The sequence below is a fragment of the Ahaetulla prasina genome, chromosome 1, assembly GCF_028640845.1.
Source record: "Ahaetulla prasina isolate Xishuangbanna chromosome 1, ASM2864084v1, whole genome shotgun sequence".
In the NCBI taxonomy this organism is placed as follows: Eukaryota; Metazoa; Chordata; class Lepidosauria; order Squamata; family Colubridae; genus Ahaetulla; species Ahaetulla prasina.
The window spans coordinates 295,654,087-295,668,826 of record NC_080539.1 but is presented as its reverse complement, the minus strand read 5'-3'; the positions used below and the strand labels follow the sequence as shown (position 1 = coordinate 295,668,826).

Genomic DNA, 14,740 nt, shown 5'->3' with positions numbered 1-14,740 from the left:
ATTTTATGTTTGTAGATATCTAAGTATTTTACACAATACTTATAAAGAGATTTTGAAGCTGCCTCCTGCTTTGATGGTGCTACTTTACTGTCCATTGGAGGGAAAGAGGGGTGGGGAAAGGGTGAGTGGATTGTCCAGTCCATTTCTAATTCCAGTTTTGCTGCTGCTGGCATATAGATTGAGATATCTTTTCTTAAAAATAGTGCTCGCCTCAGGCAAAAATATTCTCTACTCAGTAAGTAAACACTTTTTCCCACATCTACTTTTTAAAACAGTATTTTTGTCCCTTAATTAGTTCATAGAGATCCATAATATCTATTAAGCACCTGTTCATGTTTCATGCTGCTCTCTAACCAATTAAACCAAATTCAGGGCTACCATATCTGAACTGCAAAAATCAAGAACACTTGATCATTTCACAGATAAAGTTTTCTGTATGTTCTTGTCTCCACTATGGATTATTGCAGTCCAAATGTAGCAGCTCTGTTATCACTAACACCAAATGTTAAATTTAATTACACTTATACCTCCACCAGCATGGGAAGGGCTTAGAAGGAGAAACAAAATTAGGCAGGATACCTAATACCATAAAAAGACATATATAAAATGCGTACAAGCACTATAAGTATACTGTAACTGTACTTTTGTTTTCTACTCATGCAAAAGAATTTGGAATAGTATTGTGCTGTAAACCAAAGAAGAGTCAGTATGGTGATGTTTCTGCAAAAAATAACCAAGGCAGTTTTAAGTGATGGGACGTAATTATTTTGTTTTGGTTTTACTTCATTTCAAGTACTGGGTTTAATACATTAAGGCCATTTCAGAGAAACTGGATCAGATCAGATTCAGAGAGGATGATGAAGATGATCAGAAGACAAGAAACAGATTGAAAATGTGGTTAGATTTAACCTTAAGACCAGACAATGGAGGGATATATGATAGGACATCACATGGAAATCAAAACCAGCTTTCTCTCATTCCAGAGTTTAGGACATGGAACGAGGAATTTAAGTTACAATAAGAAAGACTGAGTTATCAGGTAAAAAAAAAAACCCTGGAAAGTCTCCCCTTTAAAAATTCAATTCCCACAGAGGACTGTCAGCTGTTTGCTTCGGATGATTTATTTTTTATTCTTGCAGAGTATTGCACTTAATACTCCTGCAAGAATCAAAAATTAAACCATCCCAGGCAGTATTTCACTCAATAATCAAATGTTTCAGTAATCCCTGCATTAAATACTAAAGAGGTCCTTCTATCTCGTGTGTATTCAAGAATAGCCCCCCCCCAAAAAAATCGATAGGAAAGGAAATGAAGAACTAAAAAAAATTTCCAAAGGTGCAGCAGAACGCTATTATAATTTCCACATGAAAGAAAATAAAACCCTATTATAGAAACAGTTTCTACCACAGTGCCAGTGTTAGTGGCAAGACTTTCCCAAGATGGTAGCATGGGAAAATTTTGATGCAACAGTTCCCACACTTTGATTCTAAAGTTTATAGATACTGAAATAACCACAGTCATATATACTCACAGTCTAGGAAGCACCATTTGGGGGAGAGCTTCTGGCATGAAAATGTCTTTGGTTTGGCTCCATCTCCCTCCTGGATCAAAATAAATGAACAATAAAAAAACCAATTCCCCTGTGTTCCTATTTCATCTAGGCTTACTGTCTCTTCCATTTTCTTTGTCTTATCTATATAACCCAGGTAGACTCAGTGCATGTATGTTAACAAATACTACTAGCACACATACTAGAGCATAAAGTTGTACAACTCAACAAACATGCCCCAAATATCACTGAACAGATACCGATGCAAGCTAATCACACATTATGGAAGCAACAGAAGGAAAAAAAGGACTCACAGATAAGAAGAGAGAAAAAGATACACACCTGAGGAAATAGATTCTGAATAGTGGAAGTGCAAGAAGGGAAGTCCTGTGGAAAGGGAAGGAACTGAATTACCATGACAGTAATGAAGAACTTCATTAGAGATCCAGTTTTGTGTAGTGGTTAAGATACCAAATTAGAAAGTGGGAGACTTTTGAGTTCTAGTCCCACTTTAGGCATAAAACCAGCTGGGTGACCAGCTGGGAACCCTCTCAGCCCTAGGAAGGAGGCAATGACAAAACACTTCTGAAATGTTGACAGCACACACACACCCAACCCCCCTGATAAGCTCTCACTGAGATTTGCAGGTGTGTGTTATATCTATGATAAATGCCTCAAATCATAAGGAGACTTTGAAGACAGGAACTGACAGTAGAAGTCAAAGTGCTCAAAAATACCATCCCAGTAATTCAAGGATTACACTATATCAGCTTCTATCATATGCTGCCACTAAATGAACCAATTTCATAACTCTTCCTTTCTATAAAAGTCCCAACTATCTGAAGAAACTGAGAGATCTAAAGTTTCAGGACTCTTCTAGCCTAAACATCTGCATTATCTGGTTGATACTCAAGTACTAGACAAAGAATGAATCCAGATTCCAGAATGTAAGAAAGAGAGAGCAGAAAGGAAAGGGGTTAGAAGTAAACGAATACCCATTTTATTTTATATTTTTCTGTAAATCTAGTTTCAAGAGCAACCTTCCAGTGTCCCAGATGAATGGCAATTAGTTGAGGTGGATAGGAAAATTACTTGAAGCCACCAAGTAAGAGAAAGCTGCTCTTTCTAGACAGGGAGGCTCTACCATACATTCAAACTGTAAGCTAAAGGAGGAAAACAGCAGAATGATTTTGTTGAAAAAGAATTTGGAATATTGCTTGTAAATATTTTCTGATTTTAAATTCAAGCTTCTCTTAGACATAAAGGCAGGTCTATGATGGTTTTTTTAGATTAGGGCAAAATAAAGAAGACAAATTAACATTCAGAAACCTCTCCCAACTGAAGTTCTCTCTAGATTTGAGAATTTACTCATTGTGGAAAGCATTTGACTCTACTTCATTGGGAATATTTTTTTGAGGATATTAAATGATATGAGAATAAATATGTACTTATTTTCCCCTATCCATTCTCTTGAGTAGTTAGCTCTCTAGATTATAATATTATAGTATTATAATCTAGATTATCTATTTATAATGGATATTTACATATCTCCTATCAATTAAGTTCTTTGGGTAGTTAGATAATTAAATTATTATGCTGCATACCCTAGTTGGATTTCTTTCTTTTTTTTACATATAATTCTTATTAAGGATTTTGATCACAATAGTTACAACTAATACAAACTAAGCTTAAAGAAAGAAAATAATAACAAAGAATGAAAAGTACAAAGAAAAAATAAACAGAAGAAAAAGACAAAGAAGTGACTTCCAACCTATACTACAATATAGACAATTTCACCCCCCTATAAGGTTATAGGTACTTATCTCTTCATACCATATCTCATCCCTTACTTATAAGCAAATGCATATAAATATCAACTTTTCAATGTTGGTGATGGCAAAAAGTCTGTAAAGGGTTGCCAGAACTTTGCAAATAAATGTCTTATTTTAACTTTGAACAAATACGCCAACTTTAAATTCCTCCATTTCATTCTAATAGTCTTATTATTGAATTCATTCAAAGCATTCCATTTCTCTTTCTAATTCTTTATTCCCTTGCACAGACTTCTTCAAGGATTTAAAAACTTCTTTTGTAGATCCAGTAAGAAAACATTTTCAAGGTATTTGTCTTGGCTGTCATTTGTATTTTCCCTTTAATTTTTTTTAAAATCGCTGTTCTTTAGTCTCCTTGTAAAGAGCTGCCGTCTGGAACACAAGTGAGTGATCTCTTGTCCTCTCCTTGTCTGGAGAGGTTCTGAAAAACTGGTCTACTACCCTCATGGTTCTTTGATTTCTATCATGGTGTTCAGTTCTGTTATTCCAAAGGTATATTCAGTTTGCCATGCCTCTCTCAGAAATCAGTGACCTCATCTGGATTTGTTCTGTCCACATATTTCCTTTATACAAATGGTATTTTTACAGCTCAGTCTGAATTCTTTGCCAGAGCGTGTGAGGAAGAATGGTGAATTTAAATAAAAATAAGGCTCTTCCTTTTTCTTCTATGTGCAGTCAACTGGCAACAAGAATATCACCTTATGTATTTTTTGCTTTTAACTTCAAAAGAAGAAAATCATTATCATTATAGAAGTACAGATAACTACTGAAGTAAGAATATGACTGAGGTATGCTGTCTGACGAGTCATAAGTGCAGCAAGATTGAACTTTTTCCTTAAAATAGTTTTTCTGGCAACTCACCTCTTGAAGCCTTTCAATGTGGGTCCGGCATAATTCCAAATCGCTGTCTCCTGGAACCACAATAATTCCTAAAGGCACGGCTGTAAAATTAAAAAAAAAAGCAATTATTTTTGCCTGCTAACCATATTTGTTATGATTGCTCAGTATGCCAAGTATTTTACTTTGGTTTATAAACCCCTGAGAAATTACTAGTTCATCAGCACTTCTGAGGGGAAAAACTTCTCTATGTGGGAAAATTTTCAGGGATTTACATTGTGGACTAAACGCTTTTTCTAAAAGTGTGCCATTCCTCACATTCTGATGCAAGGCCTTTTTAATATTTATCTTATTCAGTATTACAATGTATCACAAAGGCCAAAAGAGGTCTTATGTTAACATTAGTTACTTGCCAGATACTTAGAGAAAGTGGGTACAATAATAAATAAACAGCTGAAAATTCCAGATTTCCTCTGGAGGGTGCTTGGCTTTTCTATTTAAACAAATCCCCTAATTACTTACAAGCTTCTTTGAGTTTCTCCTTGTCATAATGAAGTGCCTCATAGTCATGCATGCCAATTCGGCTTACACGGATTCTTAACCGTTCTGGAACTGGTTGTTGACTGAAAAAAGGAAGCATATATGTTTGGAAAATTAGAGAGGATAACACTATTGTGTGCAAAAAAAAAAAAAGGAAGAGGAGATACTACTGATTGAGAAGGTGAATAACAGGCGATAACAATAGCATGTTTCTAACAATGTGTCAGGTTTCTAACAAACTTCTCTTAGTTGTGAACAAGCATGGTCAACAGCTGCATGTTGCACATGTAGATCCACCCTGAGAGAAATGTTTGATAGCTGCTGAAGAAAAACTCACCCGGACAAGATAAGCTCTACTGCCTATCTATCGCAGATAGGCAATTTGTATTGCCTATCTGCGTACGTTTGTACTACTGGGATAAGGCTAAATAGGAAGAGTAATATTGACACTCTATTATTGTTATTTCAAATGGGGAGCAGGAGAATGCAAGGTATCACATGTTGTACTCTGACAATAAAGGTTTGAATTGAATTGAATTGAAGTAGAGAATAGTTACTGAATATAATTCTCTTTGATTTCATAATGCTATATACAGTCTTCACCTAATAATGTTTTCCAACTTGCCATAAGAACCTATTTAAAATAAAGTAATGAATACTCAAAATTAAATTTAAAATAATTGACTAAAATTTCAGAGAGCTATAAAACTGTCTTATAGCCTTAGAACCTTCCCTGACATTGAGCCTTGAGTTTGGGATATGATCAAAATCCAACAGAAACTGTAGCAAAGCTGAATACTCTGAACTTCTTTCTTGGTTGTACCAAAGCTTTGGAGATCCTCCCTATGGTACATACTCATTCAATAGAGGCATGGAATTTCTCCTCTTGGTCTTCTGCACCATGTTTGCTTGGTTGCGCAGTGAAATGCGTATGCAGGAAGCTTCCAGCTTACAAGGTTCCCCATCCACCTGCATGGGGATGGCTTTGGATGTGGTAAGTACCACCTCCCGGCACTGGTGCAGCCGCTCTCCATGGCCGCCCACTTGCAGTGCTGCCTAGAGAACAAAGAAGAAGGTGAAGTAAATGGATTATATATACTTCATGCTAATAGATAACATATATAGCTGGGTCTCAAAATGGGTTTCAGTTCAATCTATTCTGAAGAACCTTTGTACATGCAGAAGAGTAGCATGATCCAACCTGTGGCCTGAGATACTCTTCAGTGTGGGTTTCAAATTTTTTTACTACCAGTTCTGTAGATGTGGCATGGCTTGGTAGGCGTGGCAGGGGAAGGATACTGTAAAATCTCCATTCCCTCCCCAATCCAGGGGAAGATTACTGCAAAATCCCCATTTCCTCCCGATCAGCTGGGACTTGGGAGGCAGAGAATAGATGGGGGTGGGGCCAGTCAGAATTTTTACTACCGGTTCTCCGAACTATTCAAAATTTCTGCTACCGGTTCTCCAGAACTGGTCAGAACCTGCTGAAACCCACCTCTGATACTCTTCCATAAAATGTAATGCAGGAGACATGAAATTTGTCATAGAATTATACAAGTGGAAAGAAATGTAAAATGACACGTAGCCTAATCTCCTTGCTCTTTTGGACATAACAAATCACCTGCTTTGAGACAATAATTTATTGGGGCCTAGCTCATTCCATCAGAAAGTTTCTCTGAATGTGTCAGAGAGCTTGGCTTGCCTGCAGTTTCCACCCCACTGACCCAAAGTGCTGCAGCTGACTCCCAATGGTATATGGAGTTGTAATGTAACAGTGATGCTCAAAAGTCTTAGGAGCATTTCTTAGCCATATATCCCCAGACATACCATTTGCAAACTCATACATTTAGGATCTAACTAGCAAGGTGTTCTGCATCCTTATCAGGACCTTTTATTAGGTTTTAACCCTTTGATTTCTGTTGAATTTTGATATGAATTCAGTCCTAGCATTACTATTTTGCACGAATGCAATGTCACATCTTCACACAACGTAAATTGCTAGCACATGTGGTTTATTTATTTATTTATTTATTTTTCAAATTTTTATACCTCCCTTCTCCGAGGACTCAGGGCGGTGTACAGCATAAATAAAACATAAATACCAAAAAATTTAAAATACAATATTCATTAAAAATCTAATTCAATAAGCTGAGTAATTAAAATAAGTGTATAAAGTTATAAAATAAATTAAACCCCTTAAAAGCCCCACTAACAAACCCTCGATTAAAATTTATCATTAGGCCAGCCCTGCTTGGTGAAAGAAGAAAGTTTTGAGCTCGCGCTTAAAGGTCCGAAGATCAGGGAGAAGACGTAGCCTGATTGAGCTTTAATCTCAGTGGATTCCATATGTGTGGCTTTAATCTAATCTGGGCAGTCCTGACAATTTCCATTGCAAAATGAAGTACAGTTGAAAAGAATGGAACCTGTTTTAGCCACTCAAAATGAAAGTGGTGAAGGCCCAGTTCAGATCTGGAATAGAGCAAGGGACAAAAAGTTACAGCCTTTTTATGCCCCATAGAAATAGGTCCCAAATCAACAATTGCAGAAACCAAATGTTCCATTGTTTACTCCTAAGCAGGATGTTGTCTGCTCAACTAATAAAGGGTTGATACTGCTCTTACTCAGGGGTGAAATCTACTTACCTTCTTTATTGGCTCAGAAGTGCATGCACTGCGTGCGCTCGCTTTGCTTGTGCGCATCACATGTGCGTGCAGACCTTCTGAGCATGCGCAAAACCTGCGCATGCGCAGGAGGTAAAAAACACATTACTTCCTGGTTAAAACCAGGAAGTAATGACACCCAGGCGAGTGGGCGGAGCTTTATTCCGCCATTGCTACCGGATCACCGAACTACCAAGCCATGATCGCTACCAGATTTTGTGATCTGGTCCGATCCAGTAGCATTTCAACCCTGGGTAAGAGCAGTATCAACCCTTTATTTGTTGAGCAGACAACATCCTGCTTAGATATAATTATCTATTAATTATATTTTGTGATTACTTAATTCATCTCAGCTATTCTGGGTGTAATCTGAAATGTACAATACAATAAATTTCTATTGTGCCTGTCAGTAATGCTTTGATGCTCCCAAAGAGTACAAAGGAAATTTATTAATGGATGCACTTCAACAATATAGCTCCTTAGGCAGACTGGAGTGAAAAGTCAGAATTGCTGGGCTTACTCACCAGCGAGGTCATGGTGAAGCCAATGACTTCAAGGCAGCCGTCATCATGTCGCTGGGGTTCAAAGTCATGATGTTCTCCAGGGTTGCCCCAAGGCATAGTGCCTGCACAGTACCTATGCATAAAAGAAAGGGAGAAAAATGAACTGCTACAACAGAAAACACAGGGAGGGGTTTAGAAAATTGGGAATGCAGCATAAAAATGAGTTTTTTTGGTTTTTTTTGGCAGTGAATGTAATAGCCCACCTTGGAATGTTTAGGAAGACGAGGCATTGAGGCTTAAGATCTTGGATCTTGGGAGTCAGATCTGTTCCATCACACTGTTGTTGTTTTTAAAAAAAGAGAATAAGCAGTCAGACAAGAAGTGACAAGCCAAATCTTCTCCACTCTATGGAACAGCCAAATTTTTCTTGCCTGAGACTTGGCCTGGGAATAATTTATTCTCCCAATATTTTCCATAATAACCAACTTCGTCATGAGACGAAGGCCAATAACCTTGTTTCGCCAATAAACTGAAAAGAACCCATCCGTATCGCAAGATACTCACCACCACTTTGATGTGTTTCGCTAAGTCTTTAGAGCTCCCCATGAGAAAATCAGAGAACGCTGTCTACAAATAGAAGAAAAAGTGAAACAGTTCACAGAGTTGCCTACCTGGTTCTAAACAGAAAGGGAAGATTGTGAGGGCAAATTTCAGCAAATTACCTCATTTTAAATCTCAGTGAAAATGGCAGGGTAGGATATCTGTTTAAGTAGGAATGTTGCACATTCAATTATCCAACACTACCATCTTTCATTCTGTTCTCTACTTCACAGATGGTACCTAGTCTCTATTATACATGGATTTGGGTAAATTTCTAAGGGCATAATCAAGTCCCATCCCATGATCCTCACTCCCTGGCTGAATCTAGTGCTGAGCTACATTGCACAATGTCTCCCACTTTCATAGCCCCTTCATAGCTTTGCCACCTTACCGGAGGTAGCAAAACTACATTTAGAAAGGGAAAAGCTGTAAACCACTTTCTCCTGTAAGCTGATTGCACTTGAACATTTCTGAATATTCTTCTTTCATTATGCTGACAATCTTCACCTATTTTACATAAAAAAATACTCCATACAAAACTTTAACTCAATACTAATTGCAACAGAGTTAATTCAAACTTCTTTTCCAGACAAAGCAGGAAAACTATTTTCTCATATACACAAACCAAATTATCTCTCTCTCTCTCATACTCAAATTCTGGTAATGTCAATCAAGTTGTACCAATACAGATTTTTCAATACAGATAAAGTATTTTTTTCCTACATCCAATTCCAAAGGAAACCAATAGTACCTTTTCCCAACTCAGAATGCCTTCACATGTATGAAGAGTGGGACTCCTGGTATTTCTAGGGAAATGAGATTCCAACACATCTGGAAGATGCCAACTTGGGAAAGGTTGCTATCAATAATAAGTATTTTTGTGGGGGACGGGGCATACATATCAAGAGAAAAGTAGAAAGTGCAGACTGGGGCGTGTGCCCTGATGAACTTACCCCAGCATAGAACATTTTATTCCGAAATCGACTGTTAAATTTCTCTGGATTGGCCTCTGGAGAAAGAAGTTAATGATCTGTTATTATGAGTCACTGCTTCTCGGGAAGCTGAATCCCTCCCACTAGTATTACAAACAATATGAATCTTTACTCCTGGAAAGGCATCAATTATTTTTCTGAGCCCATTCCAATTCTTAATCACTTTCTTTTTCCTCCTTCCCTGGGCTTATAAATTAAAGTACAGCTTTCTGATTTTAGCTCCTCCATAGTCAAAGTTGTAAGCATTTCTCAAGCAATCAGCCCAGCCCTAACATAATCTGCAAAGCGTAAGCTTTGACGCCGGGGTGAAATGCTACCCGTTGGGCTGGTTCGCCTGAACCAGTAATAAAAAAATGCTACTGGTTCGCCAAACTGGTAGAGAAAAATGTAAAAAAAAAAAAAAAGTTCCAATGATCAGCTGAGCGACACGCGATTGTAGGAACTTTTTTTTAAAAAAATTTTTTTAGCATTTTTTTACTACTGGCTCAGGTGAATAGGTAGTAAAAAAATGCTTTAAAAAAGTAAAAAAAAAGGCTCCGATGATCCCAGCTCTGCCGTACAATCGTTGGAGCCTTTTTTTTTACTTTTCTAAAACATTTTTTTACTACCTATTCGCCCGAGCCCGTAGTAAAAAATGCTTTTAAAAAGTTTTTAAAAAGATTCCCAAAATTGCGCATCACAGTTGATTCCCCCACGCTGTTCTACTTACCTTCCCAAGCCTCCTTTTGGCGTGCACTGCGCATCCGCACAAGCAGCTCCCGTTTGGTGTGTACTGTGCAAGCAGCGCGCATTTGACACACAGCACATATGCGCGGCCAGAGAACTGGTAGTAAACCGGTTCAGATTTCACCACTGCTTTGACGGTATTAGAAATGTTGATGTTTACCTCGAGATTCATGGAATTCCAGTGTCACTCGAGCATCAAAACCAAGGCTGAAGTAATTGTTGAAGACATCAAGAGGGAGCTGAAAGAGACAAACAGAACACTTAACCCAGGAGTGAAAGATAGAATGAGTTTTTTTAGTTGGTATACAGATATGGAATAAAAAAAGCAGTTAAGAACTGTGAATATAAACCCTCACCTCCTTCATCTATTAAAGTCTCTTCTAATATTTATTGGATGAAAATGAAATTCTGAATGCAGAAACTTCTCAATGAGAATACCATATAAAGATAGTCCTTGACTTACAACAGTTCGTTTAGTGGTCATTTGAAGTTACAATAGTATTGAAAAAAGTGACTTAGACCATTTTTCACACTTACGATCGGTGCAGCATCCCCATCGTCATGTGATTTACATTCAGATGCTTGACAACTGGTTCATATTTATAACGGTTGCAGTGTCCCGGGTCATGAGACAATCTTTTGTGACCTTCTGACAAGCAAAGTCAACGGGAAAGCCCGATTCGCTTAACAACTGGATTACTAACTTAACAACTGTAGTGATTCGCTTAAAAAATGTGGCAAGAAAGGTCATAAAATGAGACAAAATTAACTTAACAAATGTTTCACTTAGCAACATAAATTCTGGGCTCAATTGGGATTGTAAATTGAGGACTACTTGTAATACCAAATCATGTGTTCCTGAGATTCTCACAAAAGCTGTTTTAGCTGAAACTCTGATACTCTTAAGTCACAGTGATTCTAAACAATGAGAAGAAATTCTTAGAGCCAAACTAGCTATTCCCACATATTCATGTTTAAGTCATGCTTCAAAAGGAAAATAGTTTTGTTTTTTTACTCCAACCTACCTTTTTCCCCAAATTCTAAGGATGCCTTTGGAATCTGAAACTCCAGAGAATGGGAAGTTCTTTGAAAGGGCAAGTTATTATTATTATTATTTATTGAATTTTTATACCGCCCTTCTCCCGAAGGACTCAGGGCGGTGTACAGCCGGAGATAAAATACAAAATATGTACAATTAAAACAAATTAAAACATATCAAAATTACAAAAACGGCTAATAATTAAAATTAAATTTAAAATATTTAAGAATATTAATAAAACCCCAATTTAAAATCAAACTATTATGCCAGTCCCGCTTGAATAAATAAGTATGTTTTTAGCTCATGACGGAAGGTCCGAAGATCAGGCACTTGACGTAGGCCAGGGGGGAGTTCATTCCAGAGCGTCGATGCTCCCACAGAGAAGGCCCTACTCCTGGGGGCCGCCAGCCGACACTGGCGGACGGCACCCTGAGGAGACCCTCTCTATGAGAGCGTACGGGTCGGTGGGAGGCATAGGGTAGCAGCAGGCGGTCTCGTAAGTACCCGGGTCCTAAGCCATGGAACGCTTTAAAGGTAGTAACCAAAATCTTGAAGCGCACCCGGAAGACCACAGGAAGCCAGTGCAGACTACGGAGCAGTGGTGTTACGTGGGAGCCACGAGCGGCTCCCATTACTACTCGCGCAGCCGCATTCTGGACTAACTGCAGCCTCCGGGTGCTCCTCAAAGGCAGCCCCATGTAGAGAGCATTGCAGTAATCCAACCGAGACGTAACCAGAGCATGAGTGACTGTGCATAAGGCATCCCGGTCAAGGAAGGGACGCAACTGGCGGACCAAGCGAACTTGGTAAAAGGCCCTCCTGGAGACGGCCGCCAGATGTTCATCAAAGGACAGCCGTCCATCCAGGAGGACGCCCAAGTTGCGAACCACCTCTTTTGGGGCCACTAACTGCTTCAACAGTCAGCTGCGGATGCAGCTGACTGTACCGGGGTGCCAGCATCCACAGCCACTCCGTCTTGGAGGGATTGAGCTTGAGTCTGTTTCTCCCCATCCAGAGTTGGAGCAAAGTAATGAAGAACTGGCAATAGCTTAAAGCAGGGGTCTCCAACCTTAGCAACTTTAAGACTTGTGGATTCCAACTCCCAGAGTTCCTCAGCCAGCAAAGCTTTGCTGGCTGAGGAACTCTGGGAGTTGAAGTCCACAAGTCTTAAAGTTGCCAAGGTTGAAGACCCCTGGCTTAAAGCATATCCTCTTCTCATACACATACCGTTTTTCTGTTCACAATAGCATTCAGAACAACAGGTGGAGGTTTAAACCGGGGAGAAGGCAGGGCATTCACAGTGACTCCAGCCCCTTCTCTCTCACATTAAACCTCACAGTCCCAGAACAGAAGGGAAGTTGTCCTTTTGTATACCTGGATGCAAATACAGCTGCTGACCACGAAATCTGGAAATCTACTTTATTAAGGCTCAATATCACATGGAGGTCTTTATTTCAACAAAAGCATTCCTAGTATGCTGCCTTTCTGACTTTTCAATTTAGTCAGGGAGAGTGAGGGACAACCTCATTCTCTTCTTGATAAAAAGGTGCTACGATCTGTTATCCCAACCTTGAAAACCAGAGACATTTGGTTCCAGAAGCACACCAGATTGCATCATAATGAATTTCTATACTTTTTCTGACAACAGTTTCAATTTATTATCCCTTATCTACTCAATTTCTGTTTATAGCAGCTATTCAGTGGAGATATATTATTATTACCTGACACTGTTTCATAGAAAAAGATTTGGGTAGCATCAGTAACTCCCTGTAAGCCACCTAGGGTGAAATGGGCGGCAAACAAGTTTGATAAATAAATGAATAAACAAACAAACAAACAGGCAGCTTCAAATAAAATTTATACATGGAAAATGTGTTATCATTTTGACTGCTTACACTTGATCTAACTAGGAAATGACAGTTAGCCTTCCTACAGCTGAACACAGAACTGAAAATTCTATTCTTCTGTTGCACTTACGATGAATTATGACAGTGTAATCATTGCACATTAGAAGCACAAAGGCAGATTTTAGAGATTATCTATTTTATTGGATATAGATTATGTTTATTGATCCTTTTCCCACCATTTTTATAATTTATTTCTTCCTGTTGTCTCACTTACACAATTCATTAACGTTAGCTAGGGAGCAAGGTATATTTTCTGTGATGTCACAGAATATTTCTCATTATATTTAACTCGTATCTAATTATACTTGACCATTATGGAATAAATTATAAAGTACAACATGTCGGATGTGAGAGTGAGCAGCTGATCTATCTGGATATGACATTACTATTAACTTAGTGATGATAGCTCTGGAGTTCACCTTATCTGTGGCTGTTTCATCCTTCTCGTCTGGATTTCCCTCGGGTTTGGGGTCTATCTGTAGATTCCAGCGATCAAGTTGCACAATTTCTCCCTCTTCTACATGAGACAGGATTTTTGACAACGGTTCATCAGTATATCCCTGTGGATTGACATGTTCTGTGTGAGAACTGAGACAAGGTAATGGAAACAAATAACTTCCCTTCAATCTACTTAGCGTTGTTCACGGTGCTGACTTGGAACATAGCCAAATACTAAACTTGTAATGAATTGGCAAATTCTTACCCCGCCCCAGTTCAGTGTTCTTGCTAGGTCATTTCCTGTCCCCAAAGGAAGAATGGCTACAGGAGGTGGAGGGTTCAGGCGTAACTGGTCCAAAATTGACAGGATCCATCCCACCTACTCAGTCAGGAAAGACATAACAGATTCAGACAGAATTTTGGCTGCAATTTCCTATATCTGCTCAGTTGCTTCAGCTATTTATTGCATTTTTTATATATATCCACAGGAGCCAGCCCAATAAGTATAAAAAGAAGAGTTACAAAAGATGGCAGGCTTTCTCAGGGGCTATGCTATTTATTCAATTAACCCAACAACTAACCAAAATCAATTAAAAGCAGTATTTGTTACAATTGTTGATTTACAATTTAGACAGGATGACAATTTAGACAGGATTGCAGGGCCACAGCATATCGAAATATTATATCCTCCAGAGGTAAAAAAGAATTAGGCCAAGAACTAATATAAACCAACCAGTAATATAGACAGTGCTCATCGAAATGTCCATCTCTAATACATAGCTGCATTAGTGCTTTAGGTAAAATGTAAAGAGCTCTGTATCCTTGAACAGGGCTCTGAATGCATATGGCTGTATTAAGTAATTTGGTGGACAATTCCTCACACGTAACTCAATGCAACAAAACTATCTGGATACTGACCCAGGCTCTGCTACTGATACAGATCTACCTTATCACAGCTTATCACATAGGAAAGGGGACATAGCCACTTACTGTGCCATCTCCTCCACAAGCCAGAATCCGTAAGTTGTGCACTTTACGATACAACTCCAACCTGCACAAAACCCAGAGTGAGCATCACTTATTTTTATCTTTGAACCTCATTCCTCCCGCCCCTCGG

At 38.6% G+C, this 14,740-nt stretch overlaps 1 protein-coding gene across 13 annotated transcripts in view; it reads right to left on the bottom strand.

Moving 5' to 3' along the window:
- Positions 1-14,740, bottom strand: part of DGKZ (diacylglycerol kinase zeta) — a 139,946-nt gene that overhangs the window by 24,664 nt on the left and 100,542 nt on the right. For 11 of the 13 annotated variants that reach the window (XR_009152558.1, XR_009152559.1, XM_058161751.1 and 8 more), the window contains 13 exons: positions 14,614-14,674; positions 13,889-14,002; positions 13,605-13,745; positions 10,400-10,478; positions 9,475-9,530; positions 8,486-8,548; positions 8,185-8,258; positions 7,943-8,054; positions 5,615-5,814; positions 4,741-4,841; positions 4,243-4,322; positions 1,892-1,936; positions 1,532-1,601 (listed from right to left, as the gene is read on the bottom strand). Coding sequence is in view for 11 of the 13 variants with exons in the window: in XM_058161751.1 (XP_058017734.1) it covers positions 1,532-1,601; positions 1,892-1,936; positions 4,243-4,322; positions 4,741-4,841; positions 5,615-5,814; positions 7,943-8,054; positions 8,185-8,258; positions 8,486-8,548; positions 9,475-9,530; positions 10,400-10,478; positions 13,605-13,745; positions 13,889-14,002; positions 14,614-14,674 (1,196 nt within the window). In the remaining 2 variants the exon portion in view is untranslated. The remainder of the gene's footprint in view (positions 1-1,531; positions 1,602-1,891; positions 1,937-4,242; positions 4,323-4,740; positions 4,842-5,614; positions 5,815-7,942; positions 8,055-8,184; positions 8,259-8,485; positions 8,549-9,474; positions 9,531-10,399; positions 10,479-13,604; positions 13,746-13,888; positions 14,003-14,613; positions 14,675-14,740) is intronic. The other 2 variants (XM_058161748.1, XM_058161753.1) reach the window with 1 other exon arrangement.